At 38.2% G+C, this 18,729-nt stretch overlaps 1 protein-coding gene across 1 annotated transcript in view; it reads left to right on the forward strand.

The window, feature by feature from the left end:
• The first annotated feature begins 1,955 nt into the window (after nucleotides 1-1,955).
• cfap54 (cilia and flagella associated protein 54) overlaps nucleotides 1,956-18,729 on the forward strand; it is a 54,764-nt gene continuing 37,990 nt past the window's right edge. Inside the window, exons 1-23 of the mRNA XM_063009243.1 lie at nucleotides 1,956-2,104; nucleotides 2,189-2,294; nucleotides 3,736-3,879; nucleotides 4,808-4,976; nucleotides 5,054-5,112; nucleotides 5,209-5,352; nucleotides 5,807-5,920; nucleotides 6,007-6,108; nucleotides 7,592-7,784; nucleotides 7,864-7,962; nucleotides 8,307-8,419; nucleotides 8,509-8,635; nucleotides 9,828-9,919; nucleotides 10,023-10,160; nucleotides 10,315-10,465; nucleotides 10,996-11,054; nucleotides 11,222-11,350; nucleotides 12,278-12,428; nucleotides 12,514-12,603; nucleotides 16,241-16,362; nucleotides 16,452-16,634; nucleotides 16,993-17,085; nucleotides 18,536-18,721. Coding sequence (XP_062865313.1) covers nucleotides 1,956-2,104; nucleotides 2,189-2,294; nucleotides 3,736-3,879; nucleotides 4,808-4,976; nucleotides 5,054-5,112; nucleotides 5,209-5,352; nucleotides 5,807-5,920; nucleotides 6,007-6,108; nucleotides 7,592-7,784; nucleotides 7,864-7,962; nucleotides 8,307-8,419; nucleotides 8,509-8,635; nucleotides 9,828-9,919; nucleotides 10,023-10,160; nucleotides 10,315-10,465; nucleotides 10,996-11,054; nucleotides 11,222-11,350; nucleotides 12,278-12,428; nucleotides 12,514-12,603; nucleotides 16,241-16,362; nucleotides 16,452-16,634; nucleotides 16,993-17,085; nucleotides 18,536-18,721 — 2,913 coding nt within the window. The remainder of the gene's footprint in view (nucleotides 2,105-2,188; nucleotides 2,295-3,735; nucleotides 3,880-4,807; nucleotides 4,977-5,053; nucleotides 5,113-5,208; nucleotides 5,353-5,806; nucleotides 5,921-6,006; nucleotides 6,109-7,591; nucleotides 7,785-7,863; nucleotides 7,963-8,306; nucleotides 8,420-8,508; nucleotides 8,636-9,827; nucleotides 9,920-10,022; nucleotides 10,161-10,314; nucleotides 10,466-10,995; nucleotides 11,055-11,221; nucleotides 11,351-12,277; nucleotides 12,429-12,513; nucleotides 12,604-16,240; nucleotides 16,363-16,451; nucleotides 16,635-16,992; nucleotides 17,086-18,535; nucleotides 18,722-18,729) is intronic.

Raw genomic sequence — 18,729 nt, forward strand, 5'->3', positions numbered from 1 at the left:
AAGTTACTCATTTGAAAACATTTCAAGCTGATACCTGGGTTGTTTTGACCACTTATTTTTAATAACATTTCAGAGATAATATAGTTTTTCATGCTTATTATTATAAACTGTTTAAGTTTATGACTTACCATCGAACTTCAGTTGCTTAGCAGGGCATGACGAACATCTTTTTTTCATTTCTCACTGTAAGTTGACGACAACAGTTTAGCCGTCGATGAGATCTTGTCAGATTCTTTTGACCTTCAATAAGCACTGACTTAATAACACATGTGGCAGGAATTTCATCTTCACAGAAGTACACAAGCACGTACTTTGGCAGACTCATGTTTCAGAGTAAAATAACTGAAAACACTACATTTGTATTTCGCTTTAAGGTCTGTGTCGAGACAGAGACGGTTGGTTAAAATAACGGTCTCAAGTCAAGTGCGGATGTGCGCATGTGCAGAACGAGGTGTCCGACCGTCTGTAGATGGAGACTGACGTGCTGTGTGAAGAAGAGAGGTTTGTGCATTTAACATAATACAAGGTGCTGTAAAGTCATTTAACTGAATGATATGTAATGTAATATTTGTCCTGTATGGATGGGTTCTGATAACCGCAGTTTTTAATGCAGTTTTTATAAGATCATGAAAAATAATGGTTTATCTTAAATATATTATTAAGTAAAATATTATATAAAGCAAAACTGTTCAGTAGGAAGCAATGAATTCAGTCTGACAGTGGTGCATATTATGACCTCTTTAAATCAATGTAAATCAGTTGACTATACATATATATATATATTTATATATATATATATATATATATATATATATATAATTTTTCCTAATATGCGTCTAAAGAATATCACACACATTATGCTTTAAAATTTTGTTTTAAAAAAAAAGTTCAAAGACCGTTCATATAACATTACACATTGAACAGAATATTTATCAAGGTCACGTAACATTTATAGAACGTTCTATTAACGTTATTGTGAGAACGTTTGCTTATAACATTAGGATAACTTTCACGTAACGTTAGTGAAAGTTGTGGGAACGTTCCCTGTTAGCTGGGACACTGCTTGGTGTCCAAAAGCCACTTAAATATAGAAGCTTTCAAGCAGAGATTGTTGCTATCCTGATTCTTGTGCATTTACAAAGGGGTCGATCATAACTTAAGGCCACACTTCCACAACCACCACCAAAGAGAGTCTGTGTTGGAGTTCCAGTTGATGGAGATCAGGTTGCACACTGTCCTGTGAAATGTGACAAGCGTAGTCGTTGTAAAGTCTGCAAAGTCAATGCAAACACCACCCTCTGTAAGAAATATGATATGCGTCTTTGCTTCACTGAAGAAATGAATTTTTTCAAACTTTAACATTTGGCTTAGGCAAGTTGTCAAGTTTTGTTTCCTTTCAACATTTCATTTGTTTGGCTTACCCAGCAGTGGTGTGGAAATGCAATTAAAAAGGCAAATCTGTATTATTAATAATTTTTTTTTTTTAATGAGGTATATGTTTACTATAAACACCCAATGTGACATATATGTAACATTACAGAGAGAACATGCAAACTCCCATTTAGAATCAAAAGAATCAAACCCAGGCATTTTATCTGTGAGCCGACCGCGCTACCCACTGAGGCATCACGTCACGCTGTTCAGGTTAAGCCTTTAAGTCCCTGTTTGAATCATAAATATTAACAATTATTCTGGATCGAACTCATCCCTTCAGGTCACACGTTACTCTGCGGCCCCCTGTTCATACCGGCTGCCTCTGTGATAAAATTTGGGTTTTTTTGCGGAATCGACTCTTTATATCGATTCATTTTATTCGTACAACTCGGAATCGAAATTGGAGTCGACACCAACGCTTTGAAAATTGTACTGCTCTGTGCACCACTGCGCTTGCGCGTCTCTACGGCAACATCTGTAAACTTCTCACTTCTAGCAGCTTAGCGTGGTAACTCTGAATGATGGAGCCTTTACCAGCTTCTTATTATGGAGCTATAGACAAATCCAACCCTGTTATATCTGCATTTGAGAAAAATATAAAAGAGTTAAAAGTGTTTATGAAGAAAGTTCGGGATTCTTCTAGCTTCGATCACTTTTCTTATTCTAGAGGGTAATAAAGTGCAGTAAAATATCGTTGATGTTTTACCATATTGCATTCTTAACCTAACAGTGTGATTATCTTTGTTTTTAACAGATCATTGAAACTGTTTGACATCTGGAAGAAACATGAACAACTTCTTCCAAGCATTTATTACCAGGAGCATCTAGTATACATCGCAGATTTCCTTTCAGAAAATAAAGTAAGCTATATTTATTATTTCCTCCTGTCTGATGTTAATTACTTTATTACTTTATTACTTTACATACATTATTCTGTATGTAAATAATTAATTTATTTTTAGATCAGGGTTCATTCATTTATATTTTGATCAGTTTTAGTGAGAACATCATTAGCAGGGCTGTAATACACCCTGGACAGGACACCACACACTCACCCATTAACTTATTCAAGTAGACCTAGGGGCAATTGAAAGCAGCCAATCCACCTACAGACATGTTTTAGGTAGTGTAGCTAGAATACAATTGCATTCTAAATACGTCACAAGAATAAAATACACTGTACCTATCATTATTATTTTTCTTTTTGCATTTTTCCCAATTTTCCTCCCAATCTAGTCGTATCCATTTACCCAATTGCATTACACTTTCTCTCTACTGATGCTGATCCGCACTTCTGATTGAGGTGAGCACACGCCCCTTCCGACATGTGTGCAGTAGCCGACTGCATCTTTTCACCTGCACGATGCAGGTTCATATGCGGATCAGCCCTGTGTATGGAGGGCCACACCCTGTCCACATTATCCCTCGACTCTGTGCAGGTGGCATCAATCAGCCAGCAGAGGTCGTAAATGCATCAGTTATGAGGTCCCTATCTGGCTTCCCGCCTTGTATGAACAACAAGCCAGTTGTTGTTTATATAGCCACCCAGCCCAGCCGGATGGCAGAGCTGAGTTGCAAACTGACGAATTCGAAGTGTCAGCTCTGGTGTGCTACTGTGTTTTACTGCTGCGCCACCTGAGCAGCATTTAAAATAAAAAAAACTATTTTATTTACAAATTTTGCTCCCAATTAGTCTTCCACTGCTGGGGACCCTGATTGCATCTGAGGAGGGTGTATTTGTACTCTCACAAACATTCCCTCCAACACAAGCACAGTCCACCAACCTTTTCTCTTTTGCCCATAATTTGGTGGATTTGGCTCACACACACAAAGGGTCACGCACTGATCTCCAAATTCCTCCAATCTGTCCAGGCACCTCAGGCTAGTAACAAGGGTCCTTACACAGTGTTGAAGACCCCTCCTTTTTTTTTAGTCTGGTCTTTTCCCACCCAAAAGACTAGTAGGCAATTTTGTCTGCTCCAGTCACTGGCAATTGTGGCTGCTAGCGGGTGCTCAGCTGACTGGTAGCAGAGATGAGATTGGAACTCTGCGAGTTTAGAATCCCAGCACTGGTGCATTTACAATTCTTGAGTATACCTAAATATAGTGTGTTCCTGCATGTTTGTTACAGTTTAATGTAGGAGTCTGGCACTGAATGTCCCCCTGGTGCCACTCAAGGTGTGATGGTCCTACATTTTATAAATATGGTGTTTCTTTTAAAGTGTCCACTAAGTGTGTATTCTTTATTAAGTCAGGTTATTATGTGGGTTACTGTGTTAAAAGTCTAATTTTTTTGTTTAGTTTTACAGACTGGCACTGTGGCAGGGATACAGACGATATCTGCAACTGTTCTCGTTTGCCAGCTTGTACAATATCAGAAATGTGGAACAGTTCAAACAGGCCTTTTTCCCACATGGCCTTCATGCTGCTGAAGCTCAGCTTATGGTACGGTTGCTGATATGGCAAAAATACATTATTGTCCTTGCACACCTTTTACAATTAACATCAGGTAATTTAGGTTTACTAACAAAATCCATGTGCAAGAATGTTTATAAAATATTAAAAACATTGATGTTGATGACTACACTGAACTTCTAAATTTCAGACAGGGTGAGAGTTTTTTTTATTAAACATAAAAACCCAATTTAGTTATTAAACTTAATTTAGAAAATGAAAAGAACCTATATTCAGGAGTCTGTAAAATTTAGCTAATTTGATACAACTGAAACCATATTAAACAGTCTAAGTAATGCTAGGCTTGGTCATAATATTTTTCAAGGTACATAAGCTATGGCCAAAAGTATTTTACCACCCAGAGCTTGTTGGACATCCCAAAACAAATGGTATTAAAATACAGTGCCACACTTATTAGAATGTTTCTTACATGATTTTGAAGTATATCTTTGAAAATGTGTGCCTTTTCAGTCAAAACAGAATTTGTATGTTTGGGTTCCTTCCAAATCTGTACAGTAGGGCTGGGGTCAAAGCTCTGTGCAGGCCAACTGAACTTTTCCTGATGTGTTTATAGAGCTTGCTCAGACCACTTTTGGGATATATTGGAATATAGATTATGAGCGAGGCCTTCTAGTCAAACCAGAAATGAATGAATAGGCAGAACCTTCCACAGACACACTCCAAAATCTTGTGGAAATTTTTACCTAAAGAGTGGAGGCTGATAAAATTTGGAGCAACTTTATATTGATGCCCATGGTTTTAAAATATTAAGTCCAACAAACTCCTGATCAGGTGTCCACATACTTTTGGTCATAATACACATTTTAAAAAGCCTCCTCAGATTCTGATAGAACAGTAGGGTTTGTAGCATGTCATGCCTGTTGAATGGTTTGTAACTGATGAATTGTATGTCTCTTAGTTTCGTGCTCTACAGGGAGAGTGCCTGTGCACCTTTCACTTGGAACAAGAGCGATGGAACCACCACGATCACAGCAGGTTGGAAAAGCTGCTCAGCATTTTGGGATTTTTGCGCATCATGATGCAAACCATCCTGCCCCATGAGAACTTATCCTGGTTATTATACAATGGTATGAAATACACTGTCATGTTTATAATGGTGTGAAGTGTTTCTGTAAATACTAAATACTTTAATTTTTCTTTGCAGGCTCTTTAAATATATACAACATATGCAGATTTCTTATGACGGTGGGCCATGCTGCACAGGTATACAGTCATGCACGTTTGCCTCACAATGCTGTATTATAATTTGTATGATGATTTTCAGTCAGATTTCAGATCATTGTATTTTATTTTTATTAGGCTTTAGAGTATTTGCTGTGGGCTTGTGTGTGTCTGGAGACCTGTATTCCACTGCTGACACCTAGGTTCCTGTGCTGGAGGGCCACACTGTACTGCGCTGTGTGTGAATGTTACTATGATGGCCAAGCTGCGGTTCAGGCAGAGGTCAGTTTCACAGCTTCATATTGTGTGATATATTGTGTGATAGGTAGTTTCTCTCTGATGATTCAGCATTGCTGGACTGTAACATTTCCACTTTCTGTACCGTTTCACTATCATTATCTTAAACTCTTGATGTATGGCTTTCTCTTTGTGTACAAGAGTTTCAGTTTTATTTCTTAATGTGGCGGACCATGTTAAGTGACAGTGGTTTTCTGACATACCTCCAAGCCTGTGTGCCTGCATTTATCACAAAACCCTAATGGTTTCTTATTTACTGCTGTCTCTGGGATTGAAGGGCACACACATTCAGTAGCAATGTCTGGCTTTGGCCTACATAGACTGAGATTTCTCTGGATTCCCTTAGTCATGCCCTTTCACAAGATTATGTATGGTAGATGGTGACCTAAATTATTTACAATTCTGGGTTGAGAAATGTTATTATTTAACTGGTTTTTAGGTGTTTGCTAGACGTGCTCTTGGTAAAATAAGTGAACTAGGGAAGCTGGAGGAGTTGAGTGGCTTGCCATCAACACAAGAGACACAGCACGCATTTAGAGAGGCCACTATCAAAGTAAGAATGACACTCACTGAAAACATTACTGAGACGATTCAAAGCATGATTTCTTACATTCTTCTTATTGTATTGCTGGAGTGCAGCTTGCAGTGATGGTATTTAAACGATCAGTCTATGAAACACGAAGGAAACCAAAGGGAATCTTCAGGCCAAAACAGAAGAACAATCTCAAAGAAGGTCACAATGTAAGTGGCCCTTTTCTCTAATTGTTACACTTGCTTATACACTCATCAGCAGCAGCATTTAAACACTGATAGATGAAGTGAATAACACTAATTATTTTATTATGGAGACTTTAAAGGTGTAGGAAAGAAGTGTGTGGTTAAAATGAGAAAAGTAGAAAAAGTGACAGTAACAGGGCAGAATCGACAGGTTCATAACTGGTGCTTTAGTTTTAAGTTATCAAGTTTTAAGTAAACAGCAACATAAAATTATTGACTGCAGCAATCACACATTAGCTACAGGTACTATTGATAAGAAAAATGCTGGATTATTAATAAATGTATTTATTAAACTCTTTTATTGATAAATTGTTTTGTAACTGTAATAGATTTGTAACTCCAAACCTTTCTGCAAAGCTAAATTTTGCATTAAATTAAGTCTATATCAGTTGAATGATACAGCAAATAAACAAAGATAATAAATGACATAATATTTTAGAGTAAAAAAATATTTTGTTAATACTATAATATCACAGTTATTCATACCCTAAACAATTTTGCTGATCTTAAAACCTAATGCAAGTCTGTTTGACCTAAAGTTGGGTTACAACATGATTAAACCATCAGAAACTCAAAAAACACCCCTCATTTCAGCACCGAGATTCTGAACTCCTCGGTTCAAAACTCGGCATTGTCACCAGTCGGCTGGGTGCCATCTAGCAGGCATAATTGGCAGAAGACACGGTTCTGCTAGGGCGGAATGATCGGACTATGTGGGTGGGGTCTTCAAATGCTGTGTAAGGACCCTGATTGGCAGATAGAGAGGTGCCTGTGCAGAGTGCATAGATGAAAAAGAGTTCCGCAAAGGGCTGCGCGTGGGTCAGAGGAGGCGTGAGTATCTACCTCGACTGCAATCAGGGATGCCCCAGCAGCGGAAGACAAATTGACTACACTAAATTGTGAGAAAATGGGAGAAATTGCATATTCATTTCATAGCACCTGAAGGGCAATGGGTATTAAACATTTCCAAGATCTTTAACATTCCTATAGACACCATTGTGCCAGAAAGAATTTGGATAGACCTGCGGAGCTCCATAGGACAAAGTTCTATAGAGAGATAAACTAAAACAGGAACCTTTCAGCCATATGGATCAGCAGTTTCTCTGGTGCAAGAAAGGTGAGGCTTATGCTTATGTGGTATTGGGTGGTGAAAACAGCTCAGAGCATCACTGGCACAGAGCTCTCGGACTTGATCGTGTTGTATGCTAGCCGACTAAAGAAGAAGGCCAGCAGCATCATTAAAGACACCACACACCACATACCTCTATTGGAGAGATGCCATACAAAATTTCAATGTATCTGTGTATAGTGACATTAAAGATTCTATTCTATTCAATCCTATTCTATTCTATTCCATTCCATTCCATTTCATTAGACAGTAGGAGTCACTGTTGCAATGTTCCATATTTTTTTACTTTAATTTTCATTTAAGTGTTTCACTCTTTAGAACACATGGCCACGTTCAGCGACAGAGCGCATCCTGATGGAAATGTTTGTGGGGAATGCTGCTCAGTTTCTGGCAGTCTTGGAGGCTTTGTGGGACAGTTCCCGCAGACCCCTGCAGACTGGCATACCAGACGAGACTGAGATCCAGGAGGTGGCACTTGAGCTCATGTCAGCCGGCATCAGCTTACTTTCTGGTACTGTCTCAACTTGTTTTTTAAATTCAGTCTTGTTTGCCATGGCTTGATATGCTGACTTTGTTTGTTTGTGCTGTAGGAAATGGTGGCTCCTCAGATCGAGTCCATAATGATAGTCTGCCTCTGTCTATAAATGCTGTTACACCTACCTTCAACCTAATGAAAAAGGCAATAGCTGGTAAATCTTCATTCATTCATTCATTCATTGTCTGTTTTACCACTGTTTTAACTGATTCAGGGTCATGGTGGTTACAGTTCACTGAGTGAAAGGCAGGAAACACTCTGACTGATGAGCCAATCATTGGCCGTTTAGGCGCCCAGCGGAGCTTAGATTCGAACTCATGAGTTCAGGATGACAGCTGTGGTATGCTAGCATGTGTTTTACTGCTGCGCCACCTGAGCACCTGGTTCTGTATTTTAAATAAATGTAGTTGTATCGCTATAAAATGTAAAAGAGATACTTGGGCAATAGGATTTGAAAGGTTAGTTGATTTAAGGCTGTTGCTTTTTTTCTGTTCAAAGGGGAGAATCAAATATCTATGGACGCCGCAGTAAAGTTTGTGAAGCTGCTGTTTAGATATGAACAGTGGGACATGTTCAGCAGTCTTTCAGACAAACTTGTGACAGTGTTGTCTGTAAGTCAGTATTAAAATATAATGTTGTTTTAAGGTATTTGTGAATAATTACCTGGCATTGCGTTTATATACCTGTTTTTCTGTGGCAGAACATGGAAGGTTGTCTCTTCAGGAAGGCTGAGTTAGAGCTCAGTCTGTTGGAGGCCATGGAACGTGTCATATCCGCTTACAAAGTCCGACTGGGCACCAAAGACATCATGACTGAGGCTCAAACTGGTACAAGTGTTTCTCCTTCTGAGACGCCACTTTCTTATGTTACCTTACTTGAGTCAAATTGTAGTTGTCCAATTGTAGTTGTATATATATATATATATCAGTAAAGGGTTTCTAAAACATTTCTAAAGCTCTAGTACTCCACCGAACTACAGCAAGAGTACTTGTGGGGAATCTACCCAGGAGTGGCCGACCTGCTAGAATTTCTTTAGGGCTTGAAAAAGTTCTAAAAAGCTTCTAAAAAGATTTTAGGTACCCTATAACCTCAGCTGACGTGTGTAATTATACTTCCACAATACAAACTTTTCATTTTAATGATTTATGATCTGAGGCTAAGGTGCTAATAAAAGTTTATCCAGTAATAGTCCTGACCTGAAAGAGATGCTTTGGTCTAGCAGTGTGTCTGATTATATGTAGTCATAAAAAAAACCTTACACATTAGGGTCAAAGACTAATACACACTTTTAGAAAGTGTTAAGTAGCAGTTATTGCTGCTAAAGTGGCTCTGTTTTTGTATTATATCCTGTCTTAATGTGTGTGAGGCTGTTGTTTGAAGAGAAAATGTACTGGGCAGTTTTGGACATACAGAGATACAATTAGCTTTACTTACAAAAATGATTGTACTATGATAATAAAAATGATTGTAAAATGATAATACTACTCTCTAATTGGCTGATACTATGATCAAGTTGCAGTGCTGTGAGTGTGGGTTATTAAACATCAATGCTTAGCAAACCTATTAATTTTATATAAAAGGTTTTGAAGAAAATAGATTACTTAGGTTAAATGAAGTAAACACATGTAGGATTAAGACCTAAACAAAATATTAAGCCATTGCCCAGTTGACTAATGGGTTTTTACATATAACATGTCTAACATATTATTATAATTAGCCTTTTTTCACAAATGATTGTTTTAAGTGACAAGAAATATATAGAAAACATAGATACAACAGGGTAGTGGTAGCTCAGTGATCAAGGTACTGGACTATAGTTGCCACTTTGGATAAAAGCATCTTCTAAAATATCATCTGTATAAATCTAAAGATAGCTGTTGTATAAATAAATGTTGTAGGTTTAACAGTGTGCGATGTATATATTGCGATTTATAAAATGTATCATGACAAATGCTAATAACTGGTATCATAACTTACATATTTTCTCATAGTTGTAGTTTACCTCTTTCCCACTCATAGATAAGGACAAAACTGTGGGGATTATTACCATGACGGATGAGCTCCTAAACTTGGTTCATATTCTGCATGTGTGCATCTGTGAGGCACCAGAGGTTATCTTGATATCTTACATCTATGTCATATGGTGGAATTTTTTAATCTGTGTTATAAAATATTGCTGGGTATGTGTATCCATGTGTCTTTATTTGTGTTTAGGATGCTCGGCCTGATGGCGACCTGGTGCTGGACATTGTGCTCTTCCTATGGGCTAAATGCAAGCTTGTGTTTCAGAGATCTCAGTCCAGACACTACGACTCTATATGTTACCTGGCCAAGATGGAGCATCAAGAAAAGGTTTTTACTGAATGTTAATTTGTTGTGCTCTTGTATTTTCCAGTTGTTTACATGTTTTTTTATGTGCAAATGAAAATTAAATCACATAGCATTTTGCATGAGATATCTGTGTGTGTGCATGTTGGAAATGAATAACAATACCAGTGTTATGCAGTGGGTGCAGACTCTGGTCCTGCTCTGTGAGGTGGCCTATCTGTGTCAGCTGGCTAATATAGATCCATTGGCAGTGGCTGAGATGACTCTTAGACTGGCCATGGTGCTGGAGGCCGGTGCAGACAGTGCATTACTGACTGAATCAAAACAAGGTATATAGACATAATCAGTTTATCATACATTTGCATAAGTGCCTGAATTGAGAATATGCTCTTTAAAAAAGATATTTTGATAAAATACACTATGTGGTCCTTTTCTAATTAGGATCAGGTGTTTCAGTCACACCCTTAGCTAACAAGTGTAAAATAAAAATAAATAAAGTGTTTTCTTGTTCCTAGTCAGTCATGACTGTGCCTGTGTGCAATAAACAAGTTCTAAAATGACATGATTTGATTAGTTAGATGTTAAGGAATTCTAATTTTGAAATTTGAAACAACAAGCTCATAGTCACATGTTCCCATACTTTTGGCTATGCAGTGTACATAACACTATTTTGTGTATATACATATATATGAATTGATAAACATGGCAGTTTTTGGTACTTAGACATGCATTGTTTTAGTAAATAAATACTAAAGGTAAAAATAATTAAACTTGACCTAAACAAAGATACTTTTTTAAATACAAATTTACATTCTAGTATAGACAATTCCCTTTCATGAACTTGTTTCTATCTCTGTAGACACAAATGAAGACAGCAGTCTGCCGTCTACTCCTGTTGAAATCTTTACACTGTTTATGGTATGTTAATGCCATTTCCACTGTCCTATTGCAATTCCTGTCCTGCTTATAATAATGACCTATTCCACTTTTCCATCTTAATTTAATGCATGTATAAAATATAAATTGTACTGTTAAAATTCTGGGCAATAAAATGACAGTAACTGGTTGTCTGTTTGTACTACTAGAAGACTCGAGTGGAGCATCTTGAGATGGCGTCTGCTGTTCTGGAGAGAGGCCTGGATTGTATTTCTAGAAGCAGAACTGTGTTTTCTCCCTGTGATGCCTCAGCAGTCTGTGACACTGTGTATTTACAGGTAACTATGGTAACAGCTGACAAGGGTTGTAGTGTATCCTGATTCAAACAGGGCACTGTCTTCACACTTACACCTTGGTACAATATAGAGCAGTGGTCCCTAACCACCGGGCCGCAGACCGGCACCGGTGTGTGGGTCATTTATTACCGGGCCACACAGAAAGAATAAATAATTAGAGATCGCTACAAGAGCAATTACATTTCCAATACTTTTCAGGTGTTATTGTCTCCAATCACCACTAGGTGGGAGCAGCGTCTTGTTGCTGCTCACTGATTTTCCTTTCTATTGTTATTCTATTTTAAATCCTTCCCGCCCCCGCCGGTCCATGAAATTATATCTTATATGAAACCGGTCCATGGTGCAAAAAAGGTTGGGGACCTCTGCAATAGAGTACGGAGCTCTAACATAAACTTCACTGCACACCTTTGAATTGAATTTAAACTACGGTTACGATCCAGGCCTTTCAGTCCAAGATTGTGCCTGACATCATGAATGCTTTATTTATTTAAACACAAATTTCCACAAGCACACTCCAGAATCGTGGTTTAGCCTTCCAAGAGAGTTAAATAATGTTGACACGACTGTTGTTAACTAATGTTAATGTTACCATTGAACTTTTAATGTCAATTATGCGTAAAATAATTATTTATTGGCTGCTGTATGCTAAAATTAAAAGCAATCTGAATTTAAGCTGCAAATTTTTAACCACATCTGTTTAAAAGTGGGTGGATATATTTATTTAACATTTATTTAAGTAAAATATCCTGAAAACCACTTTGGAACAGGAACTTGTTTTTGTTGTAAGAAAATAACAGACTTCACAAAAAGCAAAACTAGAGCATTTATCAGGTTTTATTTTTTACATATTACAGTATATTTTAAGTGTGAGTACTGTACTTTAATCTGCAGTGTTTGTGTCTGTTGCAGAAGTTTTCTGAAACACATGTGAGCTTGTCTGGATGTAAAAATAAAGAGAGCACTAACAATTCATGTGTGAGTTCTCTCTTAATGGACCTGCATGTTGAACTGCTGGCTTTCTACCACAGAATATCTCTCAGACTCCTAGATGTTTATCCAGGTAGCCCAACCTTACCACTTTTGTTTAAAAATGCATGTCATATTACATTCTGGCATTAAAAAAACTGCTGTTCTTTTATTTTCAGATGAAGATAATGCTGAAGGAAGAAAACGGCCTGGGATTCAGAGTACCCAGCGACAATCCTTAGATTCACGCTCAGAACGAGCCAGAATAGGTGAAATAAGCTATAATTGCTCAGACTGATACTTTCACTCTTTCAAAACTAAAAATGTTCCTTTAATTAAAATACAATAAATTCCATCTGGGTTAACGACTGTTACTTTTACAAGCATGTCTGCTTACCTTTAACAGTAGTCATATAATAATTCATTTTATGAATATATTTATTTATTTATTTATTTATTTTGGGAGGCACTGTCACCTCACAGCAAGAAGGTCCTGGGTTTGATTCCCATGTGAAGTGATCTGGGTCCATTTTGTGTGGTTTTCCCTGGGCGCTCTGGTTTCCTCCCACAGTCCAAAGACGTGCAAGTGAGGTGAACTGGAAATACAAAATTGTCCATGACTGTGTCTGACACTACGCTTGAACTGATACATTTTGTGTAACCAGTAACTACCTGTCCTGTCATGAATGTAACCAAAGTTTGTAAAACATGGCATTAAAATCCTAATAAAATAATATTTATTCATTTTATTTGCATTTAACAACCTGCTCAGCACGTATTTGTGCCATTTATGGCATGCTGGGTATTATGTTTCAGTCTGTCTCTTCTGTTAATAGTTTCCATTCTTTATATTTTGAGTCCACTTTTTATTTTTATTTTTATATTTATGGCTGCAAGATTTGTTATTACTGTTCTTGTATTTTCTTAAGTAAGAATTTGTTTTATGGTTCCAAGTAGAAGTAGTTGTTGCCTTTTTTTTATATTAGGGCATTCTATTAGGATGTGCTTTATTGTGATTGGTGTTTTTTTTCTCTTATCAGGTGTTGGTAGGTTATTCTAGTGTGTTGTGTGTATGACCTGGTTAATATGCCTTACTTGGTTTGTCCTTGGCTTGTTGTTGACGTTTGTGTGTATCTCTTGAAGCTTGTTTGTGGTTAGTTTATTCCATTCGGTTTTCCAGTTATCTTTGATACACATATTTATTAGTGGTTTTATATTTGTAGAGGGATTTTTTATTTATCCACTTTTTTGTTTTCTGCTATTCCAGTGTCCTGGAATCCAGCATAGCCTTATTTGTTGTATTTCAGGTCTGTTAGTTTGTTAATAATCATTTGTACAGTGCCTTGCAAAAGTATTCAGCCCCCTTGAACTTTTCAACCTTTTGCCACATTTCAGGCTTTAAACATAAAGATATGAAATTGTAATTTTTTGTGAAGAATCAATAACAAGTGCGACACAATTGTGAAGTGGAACGAAATTTATTGGATATTTTAAACTTTTTTTAGAAATAAAAACCTGAAAAGTGGGGCGTGCAATATTATTCAGCCCCTTTACTTTCAGTGCAGCAAACTCACTCCAGAAGTTCAGTGAGGATCTCTGAATGATCCAATGTTGACCTAAATGACTGATGGTGATAAATAGAATCCACCTGTGTGTAATCAAGTCTCCGTATAAATGCACCTGCTCTGTGATAGTCTCAGAGTTCTGTTTAAAGCGCAGAGAGCATCATGAAGACCAAGAAACACACCAGGCAGGTCCGAGATACTGTTGTGGAGAAGTTTAAAGCCGAATTTGGATACAAAAAGATTTCCCAAGCTTTAAACATCTCAAGGAGCACTGTGCAAGCGATCATATTGAAATAAAGGGAGTATCAGACCACTGCAAATCTACCAAGACCCGGCCGTCCCTCTAAACTTTCAGCTCAAACAAGGAGAAGACTGATCAGAGATGCAGCCAAGAGGCCCATGATCACTCTGAATGAACTGCAGAGATCTACAGCTGAGTTGGGAGACTCTGTCCATAGGACAACAATCAGTCGTACACTGCACAAATCTGGCCTTTATGGAAGAGTGGCAAGAAGAAAGCCATTTCTCAAAGATATCTATAAAAAGTCACCTGGGAGACACACCAAGCATGTGGAAGAAGGTGCTCTGGTCAGATGAAACCAAAATCGAACTTTTTGGCCACAACGCAAAACGTTATGTTTGGCATAAAAGCAACACAGCTCATCACCCTGAACACACCATCCCCACTGTCAAACATGGTGGTGGCAGCATCATGGTTTGGGCCTGCTTTTCTTCAGCAGGGACAGGGAAGATGGTTAAAATTGATGGGAAGATGGATGGAGCCAAATACAGGACCATTCTGGAAGAAAACCTGTTGCAGTCTGCAAAAGACCTGAGACTGGGACGGTGATTTACCTTCCAACAAGACAATGATCCAAAACATAAAGCAAAATCTACAATGGAATGGTTCACAAATAAACTTATCCAGGTGTTAAAATGGCCAAGTCAAAGTCCAGACCTGAATCCCATCGAGAATCTGTGGAAAGAGCTGAAAACTGCTGTTCACAAACGCTCTCCATCCAACCTCACTGAGCTCGAACTGTTTTGCAAGGAAGAATGGGCAAAAATTTCTGTCTCTCGATGTGCAAAACTAATAGAGACATACCCCAAGCGACTTGCAGCTGTAATCGCAGCAAAAGGTGGCGCTACAAAGTATTAACGCAAGGGGGCTGAATAATATTGCACGCCCCACTTTTCAGTTTTTTATTTCTAAAAAAAGTTTAAAATATCCAATAAATTTCGTTCCACTTCACGATTGTGTCCCGCTTGTTGTTGATTCTTCACAAAAAATTACAATTTCATATCTTTATGTTTAAAGCCTGAAATGTGGCAAAAGGTTGAAAAGTTCAAGGGGGCTGAATACTTTTGCAAGGCACTGTATATTACTGATGATGGGGTGGTCTGGTGTGTATGACTCTAGTGCTTTGAGGCATGACCTAGCTGTTTGGGTTTCTTCTACATATTTAATGCCAAAAGTATGGCATGGTCTTTTGACGGTGTAGCTGGAACTTAGTTGGGTATTATGAATTTAAGTCCCTGTTTTGCTGGACCACAACCGTTTAAGAAAATGTGTTTGTGGATGGACTGGTTGTTTTATTTTTCCACAAAATTCCTAAAACAGATTTCAAAACGTTACTTAAAAAAGAAATCCAGTACAAAGGACTATATTTCTAAAAAATGGGATTATGTGATTACCATACTCTATCATTCATCAAAAACTTCTTATTACTCTATAAAACCCATGTCCCCACTCAAGGATAACAGTCAACAATGCTTTTGCATTACACAAGAAAATAATTGAAACATGAGGAGCAGCTGTGGGTCATGAACTTGGTGACAAATCAGCAGGAAGGGGCGGAGACAGAGGGCCGTGTAACACAAACAAAAACATCAAGTCCATGTATTCTGAGAACAGAGGGGAACTGAAAATGTTGTATGTTTGTTTCTGTAGTGTAGTGGTTATCACGTTTGCCTCACACACAAAAGGTCCTTGGTTCGAAACCAGGCAGAAACAATGGTTGCCTTTACGGGGACAGTGGTAGCTTAGTAGGTAGAGCTTTGGGCTATCAACTGAAAGGTTGAGAGTTCAAATCCCAGCTCAGCTTGAGCAGGGCCCTTAACCCTCTCTGCTCCAGGGGCATCATACAATGGCTGACCCTGCACTCTGACCCCAGCTTCCAAACAAGCTGGGATATGCGAAGAAAGAATTTTGTTGTACTGTACACCTGTATATGTACAGTATATATGACAAATTAAGGCATTCTATTCTGCATTCTATATTGTTATGCTGTAATACATAATACAAGCTGAGCAGTGTTGCTATCTTTTTTTTTTTTTACAGAAAATGCACTGCTTGAAAAAATTGGGAAGAATAAAATCTTCAAAGCTCTCTTCCTGTCCCAGAAGGCATTGCTTTCCTACAAAAAGTATCCTGTTACTGAAGATGTTAAAAAGTTGCTTGAGGTCAGTATGGAAGCACACTATATAAAACAGCAGAACACTTCCTGTAGTAGTGCACTCTCTACATCCCTCTCTTTACTCTCTACATTCAGGAGGCTGCAGCATTAATAGAGAAAGCAGGGCTTGAAGAGAAGAGGATGCTGAGTTCTTCTGCCTTTGCAGTAAAAGCTTCAGGAATGGAAAATGGGTGTAGACCTCCTCCACCCCCTGTCTTGCTCTCCTGCAGAGACCAAACTTTGATCTTCACCCCAGCGCCGTATTACCTGGAAGAGCAGGTGCTTTTCTTTCCCTTACCAGACAGCATACTGATGCTATATTGATTTATTTAGTTTGTTTAATTATTCTTTACTTTTATGCAAATATTTTTTAAAGTAATGTAAATGTATGAAGTATTTTTGCTTAAGTAAAAAGGCACTCAAGCTGTTGTCTCTTGGGTAGTGTAGTATGTAGTGCATAATTGGACCTTCAGCATGACATTTAAATGGGCATTTCCTCTTAGATAAATAATTCCAATTATGTAGATGTATTATAAATACTGTAAAAAAGGTGCTGAGCTTCACCTTCGTGGCAAGATGTGCTTTTTAGCTTATGACTAAAAAACTTGTTTTTATTTGTAACTTTGCTTTGGTGCAGGTTTGCTGGTACCGTATTTATGGCAGAGAAGTAGAGGGAGTCAATCTAAAGGTGCGCATTGGAGACTGCCACCTGGTTGGCACAGGTGAAACGGTATGCTTTTTTTGGTTTACTCTGAGATATAGTGAGATATAGTTTTATTTTTTTGTTTACTAGGGAGGGTTGTGTCGAGAAGTCCATTTGGTATAAAACTGTGCCAGTTCAGGTATGCAGACCAGAATGATTAACTATGTTCACACACACACACACACACACACACACACACACACACACACACACACACACACACACACATATATATACTATATCTCCTCCAGCTAGTAGATCCAAACTACTCTAGCCACTTCTGGAAATGTACACTGATCGGAAAAAAAATTATATTATGACCACCCACTGAAAATGTGCATGGCGATGCCCATTTTATGACAGTTGTGCATATGAAAGTGAGGACTATACATTTTTGGCTGATTTTAGTTGCTCATAGTTCACCTGTTGAATGCAGCAGATATGATCATGCATAGAGACCTGAGTGACTTTGATAATGGCGAAATTGTTACAGCCAGACAACTGGGTTAAAACAGAAAGGAGTTTTCACAGGCAGCCGTGGTAAGTACCCACCAACTGTAGTACATGGAGGGAAAAGCTACGAACTAGGTTGTTGGATGGTTTTGGAGACTGGTACAGACCAACAGAATGGCTACTGTAGCTCAAATTGCAGATCATTTTAATACTGGTGCTGATTTGGTTGTGTTACAACACACAGTGCATCGAATCCTTCTGTATCTGGTGCCTATGCTAACTCCACAGGAAATGTAACTGGACATCAGAGCAATAGAAGAATGTCGACTGGTTAGAGGAATCATGTTTTTCCAAGATCATATGGACGGCTGGGCATGTGTGCATCGTGTACGTATGGAAGAGATGACACCTTGGGCACCGTTGGACAATCAGTCTTCTAACATACAGATGTTAAAGAACATACTGGCAATGTTCTGGTACCAAATATCCGAGTAATGTTTTGGCTCATCAGTGTATTATCTAAACAGTACAGAAAATCCCTGAAGTGACTAAATGCCCTGGCTGTCCCAGATACAGCAGAAATTTACCTTTTTCTTTTTCCTACTATATTATTCTGTTGTGCTACAGAAGGACTACACTATATGTCCAGAAGATCTGTTATGAAAAATGTCCAAATCCAGATTTGGAGAGTCTTAGCATATACTGAAAACCATGCTAACTTTCTGTATTCTTTCGCCACTTGCACTGGCACCTGTTGCATGCGCCAAGAATGCCAGTCCTTGTTTGACCTTTCTTCCCTTAGACAGGGCCCCTGGCCAGAGACTCACCTGAGACTCATGTTCGAGTATTAGACTGCTGCGTCACCTGTGTACCTCATTTGCTATATTTTTATTATTTTTATTATTTTACTATTCTTTTATTTTTTTTACTATAATGGTCTTTTGGGTCACTTATACACGATCTATAAATAATAAACCTTAAATAATTTATATAGTTGTTATAGTAAAACTGTTGACCCATTTAGATTCCGTCTAGAGGGGAGCGTTTGTTTTGTGTAAGTGGGCTTGAGCCCAACCAGAAGTATGTCTTTGCCATGGCTGCCTACGACGCTCAGGGTAACCTAATCGGTAACAGCATTGGAGAAACATCCAGGCCTGTTCTTGCCTCTCTGCCTTTGCCTCTTTTAACAACCTGGGCTTACCTGGCTCAGGTACGTGC

The sequence above is a fragment of the Trichomycterus rosablanca genome, chromosome 1 (genome assembly GCF_030014385.1).
Source record: "Trichomycterus rosablanca isolate fTriRos1 chromosome 1, fTriRos1.hap1, whole genome shotgun sequence".
Lineage (NCBI taxonomy): Eukaryota > Metazoa > Chordata > Actinopteri > Siluriformes > Trichomycteridae > Trichomycterus > Trichomycterus rosablanca.